This window comes from Hetaerina americana, unplaced genomic scaffold, assembly GCF_022747635.1.
Source record: "Hetaerina americana unplaced genomic scaffold, ioHetAmer1.1.p SCAF_10, whole genome shotgun sequence".
In the NCBI taxonomy this organism is placed as follows: domain Eukaryota; kingdom Metazoa; phylum Arthropoda; class Insecta; order Odonata; family Calopterygidae; genus Hetaerina; species Hetaerina americana.
In genome coordinates this window covers 38,973,185-38,986,404 of record NW_027286070.1, presented here as the reverse complement: position 1 = coordinate 38,986,404, position 13,220 = coordinate 38,973,185, and the positions used below count along the sequence as shown (strand labels likewise).

At 37.2% G+C, this 13,220-nt stretch overlaps 1 protein-coding gene across 3 annotated transcripts in view; it reads left to right on the top strand.

The window, feature by feature from the left end:
* Positions 1-13,220, top strand: part of Gbeta13F (guanine nucleotide-binding protein subunit beta-1) — a 92,231-nt gene that overhangs the window by 65,887 nt on the left and 13,124 nt on the right. For 2 of the 3 annotated variants that reach the window (XM_071598525.1, XM_071598524.1), the window contains exons 3-5: positions 9,687-9,832; positions 12,229-12,405; positions 13,003-13,125. In XM_071598525.1, coding sequence (XP_071454626.1) covers positions 9,687-9,832; positions 12,229-12,405; positions 13,003-13,125 — 446 coding nt within the window. The remainder of the gene's footprint in view (positions 1-9,686; positions 9,833-12,228; positions 12,406-13,002; positions 13,126-13,220) is intronic. The other variant, XM_071598527.1, reaches the window with a different exon arrangement.

Genomic DNA, 13,220 nt, shown 5'->3' with positions numbered 1-13,220 from the left:
ATGCCGTAACACGTAAAACTAAACTGCATCGAAAACTTACCTCATTATGTGTTTAAAATTTCAAAGTATGTTTAATATTTAATCATGAAAAATCATCTATTTTCAAACGTTTGGGTGCTCTTTCAATGCTTCTGGTCCAGGTATTTGCGGAATATGGTTCCTAGTAACTTCAGAAGGCATTTAACCATGATAGTGTGGTATAAATATTTTAAAGATGCATCTAAAATTAACTAATTTAAATACTAAGAAGTTTCGCAGAATTTTTCAATTAATAAAATAATGGCTTCGATGTTTGAGTCAATTTAACAATTTGGAAGAAGTGGAACCCGAATATGTGTCGATTGAATGAATGACTGGTTGAATAATTACCATAGTACAACTTTTGAGAAAACTGAACGCTTTACATATGCAAGTGTACTTGTCTTTTTATTTTTTCAACGATAGGACAATAATAAGGTGCAAAATAAATGCCTTCGAAATGAAAATGTGCAGACAGCGGCTTAATATTAGTCATCAATTATTCTCTCCTCTTATTTTGTGTCCAGAATGAAAGTAATTGTAGAGACCTGGTGAACGTCAGTAAAATCACTCTGAATATCGTTAAATTATACCTTTTTTAATTGATATATCCTGCAAGCCACCGCTAGGGTGTGTGGTAGGAGGTGAATACACACCAGACTAATTTTAACCCGAACATGACCCTACCGCGGTCGAACAATGTTATTATGAACCCTCTACATATTATTGCCTGGTCTGCTCATAAGCAAGAGAGACATAAGTTTTTGCAGTATTGCTTTACGCGATAGTAAATTAGGGATTATCGTCACAATACCGTTTCGGGTTTTGCCCTCATAAATACCGAAAGCACACCTCATGAACCAACGGGGTCGTGGGCAAATTCGTCGACGGACGGCCTTTGTGTCTGTTGGGCTGTCATAATTGTCCTGCACGCCCGCGATACTAATAGCGGGAGTAGTGGAAATGGGTGAGCGCAGGACAATGCGTGCGCGCCTGCGCCCGCTCATCTGTTGCATGCGGCGGCCGTGGGCGCGGTCGGGGGCCTCTCCACTTCTCTTTCTCTCGCTGTTCGCTGCGCTCCTCGATCCAGACCGTTGACCCCTGGCTGGGGGACACCTTCTGAACCCCCACCCCCCGGGGTTGTCTCCACCCTGCATCCTGGTAAAAGGGGAATCGCGGGAAATGGTCCTCTTGGGAAATTTGTGAATCCCGATGGCCACCGCAATTGATTTTACTTTTTCTCTTGGAGGAAGCTCGTAGGAGGCCGTACTGCTTTGGATGTATCCCCGTAATGTACAAAGTACCTAAAATCTTCGAATCTTCCATGAACACGAACCCGATGTGCGCCTTTCGGTTTTTCATCGAAAATCCAATCACCCTGAAGGCTCTAAAGAGATAATGGCGTATTTCTTATGTAGAAAGTTGCAAATTTTGGAGTTTAGAAGTTAAATGATGTCGATTGAGGGAGTATCAGTATGAGTAAAATGGCATTTAATATGGGGATAGTATTTGTTGTAGATAGTGATTTTTTTACAATTCGTTTACAATCGTGGAATCTGAATAGAGATATACAATGAATTAAAGTGTTGGTTGTGCGCATTGTCCAGTAAGGATTAAGGTTTGCTAGTAACAAGAATTGAGTTGCTAATTTTTCAGTCCCCCCCCACGAAGGGAGAATTATTTTTATGGTAGCATAGCTTTCGCGAATAGCCCACATCCCTGTGCCGTAGGTTAGAAAGCACCGTGGATATCGACCCAGGAATTTTTCCTTTATTTCTCTCAACCCAGGTGTAAAATTCCTTTGGAGTATGTCAGCCTTTCCCGGTGAGTGCAGCATTATTCCGTTTTTACCGAAAGTGAATCCTCTCAAAGAGTTTTCTTTTAATAAATGCTCCTCAATGAACGCCAAAGAGATTATTCGGTACTTTTGTTTGTTCATGTTGGCCACTAGGCTTCTCCTCGATAAAACCCTTTGGAATTTGGGTGACCCTGTCATCCTCTCCCATCCATCCCTTTGCCCCCTTCCAGAGCCATATCCAAACCAAAATGCTCCTTTGAATTTGCAATAGACTTCTCTTGCGTGCCCAGCATCTAAAAGGAGGAATAGCGAAATTGTCCGTCCTCGGATACCATCCCAAGTGGCGCGTAGCACCTACCTTAGATAAGTGTAATAAGCCAGATAAGGTAGACGGAAAGCAAAAATAAACACCATCCCTATGGTATTTTGCTGTAATTTAGCATTCATTTTGCACGATATTAGCTAATATTCTCCATTTAAAGTTTTTTCGGAAAGTCTGAAAAGCCACTGCAAATTTCAGACAAGCCCTTATTTCGTCAATAAGATCGAAAACAAGACTATATTAGTTTATCAAAGCTACAAGTTCATCCTTGTATTCTGTTTATACAAAGTCTGCCAATGGTAGTGTGTGTTGCAGTCCCGTTATCTGCATATATCACGTGCGAATCTGAAAGTTTTACATTACATTTAAAACTGCTTTCGGGGGACTTTTAAATCAACTTGTAGATTTGAGAAACGGGACACTGGTCAATACATGCATAAGCTTCCCTTGAAATCGTGTTAGAGAAGTAGAACGGAAGGGTTTAGGTTGCTCTCGATGGTTGCCCAACCGCTTCACCTTAGAATGTAATTTGAAGGTAGGTGTCTTAAACGCCGGTTGTCATTGTCCGCTGATAACACAGCAGGTGTTATCAGCGTACCCTATCGCATTGAAAAATGTTAATACGCCTTTCTCCATGTCCTCTTCTATTTTTCGACTTAATTCTCTACCGTGAATGGTAGGGAACTATACCTCCTGTGTTATTGCCTTCACCTTCGTCTTCCCGAAGGCACAGGTGCATGCAACTGGCCACGATTACTCCCCTATCCACCTTCCGAGGCTGCGACAGGGGGAGCCCGCGTTGGGAACGGATGAGCCACCTCGTGCTTTCTACTTGTGCCTATTTTTAGTTCCACCGATTTCGGAGAGACATACGTATTTTTCCTTTTTAAAGAAATTGCCGTCCTGCAGGACTCCCGAGCGAAAGTCGTATTATTCCGCGCTACTGAAAGGAAACGCTTCATAAGTTTCGTTTATGAAGACGCGATAGCTCTTCAAATTCAACGTGAAACCAATGACGCCCGCAGGGAACTGACCTTACCAGGGACGACAGCCCTCCGCGTTAAGATCAGATTCTATCGTTTCAAGTCGTTTTACAATTGTTTATATTTATATAAATGAAATCTTCGATAATTTTTGGGAATTTGGCCATGTTTGTGGCCCTTACCTTGGATATGATTTCATAGAACTGCAACATTCTCTTGCCATTATGAGAATTTTTAGTCAAGTTATTCCTTTTAACTTGTACGCCAGTTATTGTGATTAATGTTCCGGTTCTGTTGGTGAGAGTGTTGAATTTTTTAATGAAATTTTTATAATATTAGTAGGTCATATTTAGATCCCAGAGTTAAAGACTCCGCTTTAGATAAAGTAAGGAATAATATATAACATTGTTAATCACATCAACTGAAAACTCGGGGGTAAAATGCTGTTAGGAAAGTGATTTTCTAAAATCGCAGTTACTTCGTGTGCAATTTTCGTTAGTCAAAATTTTTGAAATACAAAGAACCCCCACGCGCTAATTACAGGGACAGGCTTTGATGCGTACCACAAGGAGATCTAAGGATATACGTAGTATTTCATTCAGTGCATTCATCTCCTGGGAGTTTCCGTAGAACTTATGTAGTTTTAAGGGGTCAACTCCCGTCGAATGGCCGCACCACCTTCAAAAGATTTGCCTTGGTAAAATTGCATGTAACATGCAAGTTCATAGCATCCGACACAACGCTCTTACCTATTGATTTAATTTTCCCCTCTCTTCTTTGCAGTGCAGTATGATAATGTCCATTGCCCCATTTATTTTCTTCGTTTCTTTCTCATTTTTCGTCAAATTTCTTATCTTTTCCATAATATATCCATTGATTTCAGGGTAATATAAACCCACTACCATTTCTTTCTCCCTGGTTTAGTTTGTGTTTGATTTTTTCTAAATTAAATCCATTTCAAGTCAAGGTAATCAGCCAAATTGTTACGTTCCCACGCTTGGGGAATGCAAATTGGAATACTTGAAAATTAGGGTGTAAGATTTTTTAATCGTTGTGTCGTGAAGCATTCTCGGATGGATTTACACTACCATATTATTTATTCAGTTTCATGGTGTGCAGTGATTGTAATATTGTCAAATAGCGGAAGCTTGTGTGGTTACAAGATACTCAATGAAGGCATACTTCGGTTGCGAAACCAGTGACACCGTCTTAAACGTATTCTACTTTCGGATAATTCCTATTGCATTCTCGCTGAGCATCGCGGTTTATGAAAACTCGTACCGATGTTATCCGCACCAGGTTACAAATTCTGTTAGCCCACGCGCACTTTCCCCTCAGAAGTTGGCCAGGCCAAGTGGAGCCAAGGGTGAACATAGCCAGCAGGTTTTAGTGTGCCTCTTTTCAGACGACGTTGATAAGAGCCGTGCCGGCCGGCGTATCTCTTCCTCCTCTCACCTCTCCCATTTCCTCGCTCTTTGCTCCCTTCTCCTGAGGTTTATGCTTATCAGTTGCGAATCAAGTGGGAAATGGGAGACGTGTCCACCCACCGTATTCCATATATACAATATATTGGGAAATACAGACATTCCTATCATTGGTTAACCATTTCCGACTAAATGTTTTCATTTTAGCTAAGGGTACAAGTTTTGATAATATTTTGTATGATTAATAATTATGGATTTGTATTGTCTGTCGTTTTGGTTGACAATTTCTTTTCATGTGATAAGCGAGCAAGATAAGTAAAATGTATTTTGGTATTCCTTAATAATTACGTAGATAGTCTCCGTACTTGGTGGTTTCGAACCTTGCGTTACGAACCATCTTCACAGAAGTTCATCGTGGCTGGACCAAAGATCTTACCGCCAATGCAATATCCGTTTCTTTGACGTAGCTCACCCGTCCTCACAAGTTTCAGTTATCGGTAGAAGCTGATTGAGGCAAATTTGTGAAACAAACGGTAGGGGATCATAATAACATGTTCGACCGCGGTAGGGTCATGTTCGCGTAAAAATAATTCTGGTGTGTGTGTTCACCCCCTGCCACACACCCCAGCGGTGGCTTGCTGGGTATCTGTAAATAAGTAAGTATAACAAATTAAGACCCCTGCGGGACACTCAGAGTAGGCCCCGCCCATCAAATATTATTTTCCTTGCCGAAAACGAAATCATAAATGAAAAATGGGACTAGAAGAGTGAAAACATGGTTTGCACCCAGTAGTTCTTAGCAGAGTCCCTTTCTCCCCATTCCCCCTCACCGGCTTCCTTGCGAATCCATTCGAACCCGGGGGCCGGTGCTTTTGCATGTGGTTGCTTTCGGGGCGGACTGGAGGGAGGGAGAGGGCGTCGCGACGGGGCGTCCGTCCGCCCGCAAAACCCTTTTTTCCCGAGCGCCGACGGTGGACTACGGGGGCCGCGCCGCTACCTCGCAGCGCGAGCGGGAGAGGAAAGCGGGGGCCCCCCTTGCGTAGTCGAGCACAGGGGGTTAGAGGGGCGGGAGCCACAGTCTGCTGGGTGGAGCCCTCGGCGATCAATACGGCCGTGCCAGTCGTGGTGGGTGTGTGTGTGCAGGGAGGCGCGGGACGCAGGGCGCGGCGAGGGAGGGGGAAGCGAGGTGGGGGCCGAGAGATGGATCAATGCACTCGCCGCCTCCTCCTCCGCTCCCCCTCGCCTCATCCTCCATCCGGCTCGCCCTTTGCTCCCGCACCTCTCTCCTTCCCCCTTCCCTCTTTAACTTCCCTTCACCCACACTTTTCCTACGAGTTGCCCCTCTGGTTCTTTCCCCGCCCTCCCCCCGAGCATCTGCAATTTACTCCGGGTTGAGGCACCCAATAGACCACTGGTTGGCCGCGACACGACGCAATCCACCTGCTCATTTCCAAGCAATTGATTTGAAATTTCTCCGGCTCTCCTTCATGGCATTTTTGGTCAACCCTATTTTATAGGAATATCGCTTATTCTCGCCCCCATGGCTATATTGTACTATTCGTACTCACCTTGTTTTCATATTACTGATTGCTCCTGCCAACGCATTAGGGGTTTTGTGTAGGTTCCCCTCCATTAGGGGTTGAGCCCCTCTCCACCCATCCTTCATCTTATACTGGTGCCATTAGATTCAGATCATGCAACCTGTGGGTCTTTAACACAAAACTACCTTAATGGTGGATGGTGGTGATCTTCATTACCTTTCAGGTGGCTGTCAAGCATTAGTCATGTTTCAAATGGTCTTATTGGCTTCCAAAGCCAAGGGACATTAACAAGCCAAATTGATTCCTCTGAAAAATCATGCCAATTTAAGGGCAGTGTTAAATTATGTGCGTTTCAAAGTTGGAAAATTACTTGTGGAATAGAAAACACACTCTTGAATCCCAAAAATAATGACAATAACTTAATTAATTGTTAATTCTCTAAATTGATGTAATAAATAATAGCTGTCATTCAGCTTTACAATTAAAGCAAGAAAGATCTAATCCATATGTTGCTTATCCTAGTAGGTTATTAGCAAATTTGGTGAACTTATAAGTAGTCTTCTTAGATCAAATAATGACAATGAAAACCAATAATGGTTTTAATTTGAAACAGTAAATCTTTAGTAAATAGAAAATTGGTTTTTGTGCTTCTCTGGCCCTAAGGCATTCAGATTTCTCAATTTTTGAAGTCTTAAAGGGATTGCTAAACCATAATATAACTTTTTCAAAAGAAACTATAGTAATCCTAGTAGTATTTTTATTTCTTTAAAAAATGTGTTGGACATGCATCATGTTTCAGTACTTCAGAATCATCATCTTAATGCGTCGTCACCTGATGATTGTGCTGAAAAATGAAATCTTGAGATGCATAAATAGTGATCAAATGTAAATTTGAAATGATAGCATCATTCATCCCTTAAAAATAATGTCCTAAAAAGCTATGCTGATTTGAAACTTGGCATGGCCATTGGTAATATTATTCATTTAGGAGCACATTAGTCCATGAAAATATTGACCTTATACTCAAGTTTATAGTTGTTCATATATTGAAAATATTTTTATTTGTATCAAACTATAATATCTTAAGGTAAATATGATGTAATCATGATGAGTCGTAGATAAATTCAGGTCCAAATCAGACTGCAATCAATGCATACATCACTTACACTAGACATTTACGATGTATCGTGAAAATGTTCCCTCGTGTTTACAAAATATTTTTTCATGTTGCCATCAGCCACTGGATTCAAATTCCTTATCCCTATTATCCCCATAATATATATTCTTTGGATTTAAATTTTTCACAAATTATGCAGTTGAAACTTAAAGACTTTTGTGCTGTTACTCAATGCATATCTCAAAAATGATTCTCATATCACAAATGTCAATTGTTCAATTGCATTCAAAGGCACAAATGGATTTATCCCAGAAATCAGAATGAATTGAGGTTTAATGTAGGTATCTATCATGATTAAATGGAAAGTACTGTGTACTTGAATGACTGTAATTTTTTAATATTCCTTTGTATTAATGTTTTTATTTCTTTGGCCTCATGATTAAGTATATTTAAATACTTATTTTCTAATTTATTAAAAATGGTTTAAATAGGGAAGTGTAAATGCATAATAATCAAGCTTTACCACTTAGTTTAATTGGAAAAGATTTTCAAACAATGATATTGCCATTTCCATGTTAGTTTGTTCATATTTGTAAACTATTGCAAAAGTTCAGAGAAGCAAATTTAAACAATTGATAGTTATTTTGTAAGCTTACACTGGACAAAAAATGTGGTTATGAATAAACCATCTGGCAGCCAAGCAAAAAATTTAATCAGGGCTTAATTTTGCATGGGAATAGTTGGAACCTCCAGTTCTAGAGGTGTGATTTTCTTTTTGACACAATTCATTAAATTTCAGAAAGATGAAGTATTTCAATCCCCACAGATGGAGACGGCATTCTTTGATGTGTCTGGACATATTAGAATAGCTCTCCTTGCTGTTCTTACACAGATGCTACTTAACTCTTCATAATATTGGTTGATTTTTGTTTTGGAGTGAATTTTTTTATATTAGTGGGTGGTGGTGATAACAGAAACATTATAAATTGGTGTGAAATACTTTCAAACGATTACAACCCATTTTAAGGGAAAAATTCGCGAGCTTGAAAAAATATAAATGCTATGGAACAAAACTTAGGGAAATGTGAGATTATTGCCCCATTCTTTATGTATGCAGTAATAATATGATTCCAAAAGTCCAAATCCTGTAATGAGGATTTTATTTGATATGATAGTAAAATAGTGTCATTTTACATACAGAGTTAATGTATATCTGTTCTGTAAATGAAATGTCATCTCCAAACAGCTCTATGAGAAACCAACTAGGATGTTACAGAATAGGTAGGGTTGTGCTAGTAGTTTATTTGTGGAATACCCCATTTATGTTTATGAATATTTTCAGAAAATGATTCTATGTAAATTAAAAGTTCACAATATTTTGATAAAAATAATTGGATTGGAAAATTCAAGCCTGGAAGTATGCAGGTAACCAGAAATTTTCTTCATTAAATAGAGGTAGAGACAGGATAGAGAAAGAGGCATTGAATGTCCTCTTTTTCACAATCTTGTTCATTCTTGAATACTAGTCTTTATGTTTCTTGTGCTACATATCTTAAACTTCGATTATTAGGATTCATTGTGAATTCTTTTGTTATGCTAATTTTAATTTTCTATCATTCACTATATCCGATCCCTTTCAATAGTTTTGTCTGGTTTGTGCATGTTGCCCGTTTTTGCAAGTTTTTCCTCATCTTGTTAGTTATTTATTATGTTGTAGAACAGTGGATAATAGGGTAGGTGCATTACTTACATTTCTACCTTATAAAAATAAAATTTGCATGTGCTATATTAAGATATTTCAAGAAAAGTAACTTCTACCTACTGACTATTAATTTTAGTCCTCCTTGCTACGGTCATTGTTTTCTATAATATTTTGATAATTTCGATTGCTTCATTTGTGCTCAGTATGTCTTACTTAAAGAATTCATTTTATGCTTACTTACTCATTATTACACTTTAATTAAATTGCTGGGTTTCTATTTTATATGCTCGCAGTATTCTTCTCTTGTCTTGGCCTGCCTTGATGTAAATTTTTAAAGTATTTCACCCTGTCATTACCATTATTGGATGTATATGAAATCATTGGAATGGTAAACATGGTCTGTTTTTTCCATGAATATATCATAGGCCCTTGATTCTACTTATTAATTTTTTATAGTTTTTTTGCACAAAGTTGAGTGAAATATATTATTCTAGTCACTCTGTAATGGATTTTCTATTGAGGCAGAATACTTAAGATATAACTTTGGTCCTTTTGTTATACTTTAATACAGATGTTTGAGGAAATCTTTTTTAAAAGAATACATGAATGAATGCTGATTTCTTCTGTTTGTAATCATTTCATGAATTGAGAGTTCTACACTTTCAATATGTCAGAGTGTAATATTATATAGAATGGAGTGTTTGCTAGTCACTGAAGCAATCGCACTGGTCTACAATTCGGTGTATTACATTTCCTAATACCTTCTTGGTGAATTCTGCAGGATGCTAGGAAAGCAGCATGCGATACCAGCCTGGTACAGGCAACAAACAACATGGAACCAATTGGACGGATACAGATGCGAACCCGGAGGACCCTCAGGGGACATCTTGCTAAGATATATGCAATGCACTGGGGCTCTGATTCGAGGTGACAAACTTTCCCCCACCGGATATCCCTTACACCCTTGTCTTAATGATTATTTTTATTTCATGCAACCTGACATTTTCAATTTAAACTAAAATACTTAAGGAAATGCCGGAAAGAACATAAATTGCTACAGTGACGTCATGACATTTTCTGAACAAGTTTCAAGAATCGTTTTTCTGTCAACTGCCACCACCATATTTGCTTAATAATTTTTATTTTTAGGTGGCATCTTTTTGTTAAATTTTCTATTACTCTTACTAATTCTTATTTTAAAATGAAATTAATACTTTTAGCTGTCCTTTTCATTTGATATAAATCTTGATTGATTAAGAGGGGTAAAATATTCGTTTTTATGATGCTTAGAAAACAACAGGTGTTGACAGCAATAGGTACTCATTATGTTTCAGAAAAAGTGCTGCCAAGAATAAATTGAAAAATATCATTACTATGAATCATGAAAGTTAAATGTCAAGCTTTCAAGTTTAAAAAAAATGACAAAAGAAGCGCACATAATATTTCTGTATGTAAAAGTAGAAATACTCAGACAACAATTTGGCTATCAGACAGCCCTATTCTAAAATTAATAGTTAAAATAAATGATCATAGTATTGTGATCTAAGTAAATTTGCATCAATATAGTATACTAATGTGCATTCATAATTGTCCGAGTATACTGAAAGAACCCTTACTCATAAGCTCCAAAAACTTTCATTGGTTAACTAGACTTGTAAAATGACACTAACTTCAAAAATATACTCCGATATCGTGAGGAATGCTCATATCTGCAAAGGCATGTTTTATCACTTGCAGAATAGGTTATAAAGAATGGAGAGAGGGAAGTAAGCAAAATCAATTATTTCTCTAAATGTTCTCAATCTCTGCTCATGTAATGAACCTTATCACTTACTAAATTAACACTTAGCATAATCTAGAGTAAGTAAATATTTCAAATATTTGAGACTAAATCATTTTAAAAAATTTTATAGGAATGTCACGTCACTATTGTGCAGGCATGTTCATTTCGGTGTGTTAACACGCTAACATGGGCATTTTCTTTCACAAAGAGATTCATTTTGACTAAACGGGAAACCAGATGTCATAATTTTTAGTTTAAAAGTATCAATCAATTACACTATCCAAATTAATTATTCAGTGAGTAGATTTGAATTGCACCAAGGTCTGGTGGAAGTGAACTAAAAAATGTCAGTTAAGTGAAATGTTGTATATTTAAAACTAAGTTCACTTTATTTAACAAGTATATTTCTGCCGTCAAAATATTTGTCCATTTCTCTAAGGAAATGATGAATTATATGTCGAAGCTGACAATTCATTTCTCAAGATAATGTTAAGTGCTTTGTTGAAAGTTGAAGCTCACTTGTTCTTGCCTTTTTCATGCATTGGTACCTACTTGACATCATTCTTATGGGAATCCCCTTTTATCTGATGAATTTATTTTAATATTTCAAGTTTTTCCTGATATACTAAATGCTTCAAGTTATAAAGTTAGCTGAAAATTAAATTAACGAGTCAAGAGTAACTCAAAAATTAAATTTGAAAGTTAACATTAGCATGTACTACCTATCTGATTACACACAATCCATCATATAACCTGTGTTAATAATTCCAATTTGTCCAGGTTTATCAATGAAATATTGGTGAAGAAACATCTGATTTTGTTTTGAAAAATGCATAAAAGTGTGGTCTATTTAAAAAAGAAGAAAATAGTGACCTTCTGTAATAATTAATGTACTGATATATTGGACTTCCCATCTCCAGGAAAAGGAGATCAGAATTTTAAAAGTCATATATTGCCTATATTTCAATATTTTACCAAGGATACAATTTTAAATATTCATAATTCCTATTAACATGTTCATAATCATTTTGGTTTGATTGTGTATATATTTATATCAAAACATTCTAAGTATAATTTAAAAAATTCATTTTTGCTTATAAATGAATAAGTCCTCTAATAATTATAGCCCCAGAAAAATTCACTATCATTTATAATTTAAGGTTCATATCTTTGACAATGACCTTCAGTTGCTAGTTCAAGTAAATGCTCTGGTTACATTATGAATTTATATTCAACTTTTTGTGTTGAATAATTTGTGCTTAATCCAAGGAGCAAAATGGTTCAATTATAATTTAGTTCAATAAAATCAACAGAATGTCATTGTATGTGCTGCATGATAAATAAACAATATGGAGCAGCTTGGTGTTTATTTGCTTAAAAAAATGTTTATTTTGCCGCCGTGAATGTTTATTTTCTGTTTAATCTGGACAGAAAAAGCATTGAAGGTGGCTCGTTCTTTACACCCCTATTTTTTATGTGTGTGTGTCTGGGCATGACCTGCCCATCCCTTTGCCTTGCCCCTTTCGCTTCTCGCGCTCTGCTGCAGGAACCTAGTGTCGGCTTCCCAGGATGGTAAACTCATCGTCTGGGACAGCTATACAACCAACAAGGTGCATGCCATCCCTTTACGGTCAAGTTGGGTTATGACATGTGCCTATGCCCCATCAGGTAGCTATGTAGCCTGTGGAGGTCTCGACAACATCTGCTCCATATATAGGTAAGGAATTCTGCATTTCTGCCTTCTTTCTTGAAAAGTATGATCACTTTCTGTAAATCAAGTTGCATCTTTTCTGATGGCTTATTTGTCAAGCCTCTTGAACAGTCCAAGTAAATTGCTCAGTATTATTTTGGTAGGATAATGAATGATATATCTTTGCTTGAGCTCTTGAATGCCTTGAATGACTAGTTTTCCCAATTAACATTACCAGTAGTAAGAGGTGGTTAAAAAACTTTTGCAATCCTATCTGGAATTATAATAAGCTCTTCTAGACCTTCCTGTTAAATGTCTTGGTTTAAAAAGTTGTAGAATTGTGTTGTATTGAATATGCTATAGTAATTACATTTTTCCCTTGGCATTCTTCGTATATCATAAATTCAAAGTCACATTGATGAAAGATAGAAATACTCATATTGTTTAACCAAATAAAAACTTAACCACATTTGTCTCTCGAAAAAGAGAGAGAGACATAACTGTGAACTAATTTCCTGTTTTAATGGAATATTATTTGTTGACAATTATGTAAAACTTTCTTTGTTAGCATCCTCATTAATATCCTTAATGTGAGATGAACAACTCTCCATTTTCTTTTTTCAGTCTTAAAACTCGAGAAGGAAATGTCAGAGTTAGTCGGGAACTTCCAGGACATACTGGATATCTCAGTTGCTGTCGTTTCCTAGATGATAATCAAATAGTCACAAGTTCAGGGGATATGTCGTGGTAAGTTCATTTTGGTATTTTGTTTTCACATTTAACAAGCATTCTATTTTTTTAAATGCAGTGAAATGAAATTATTATATCAGGCTTATTTGATT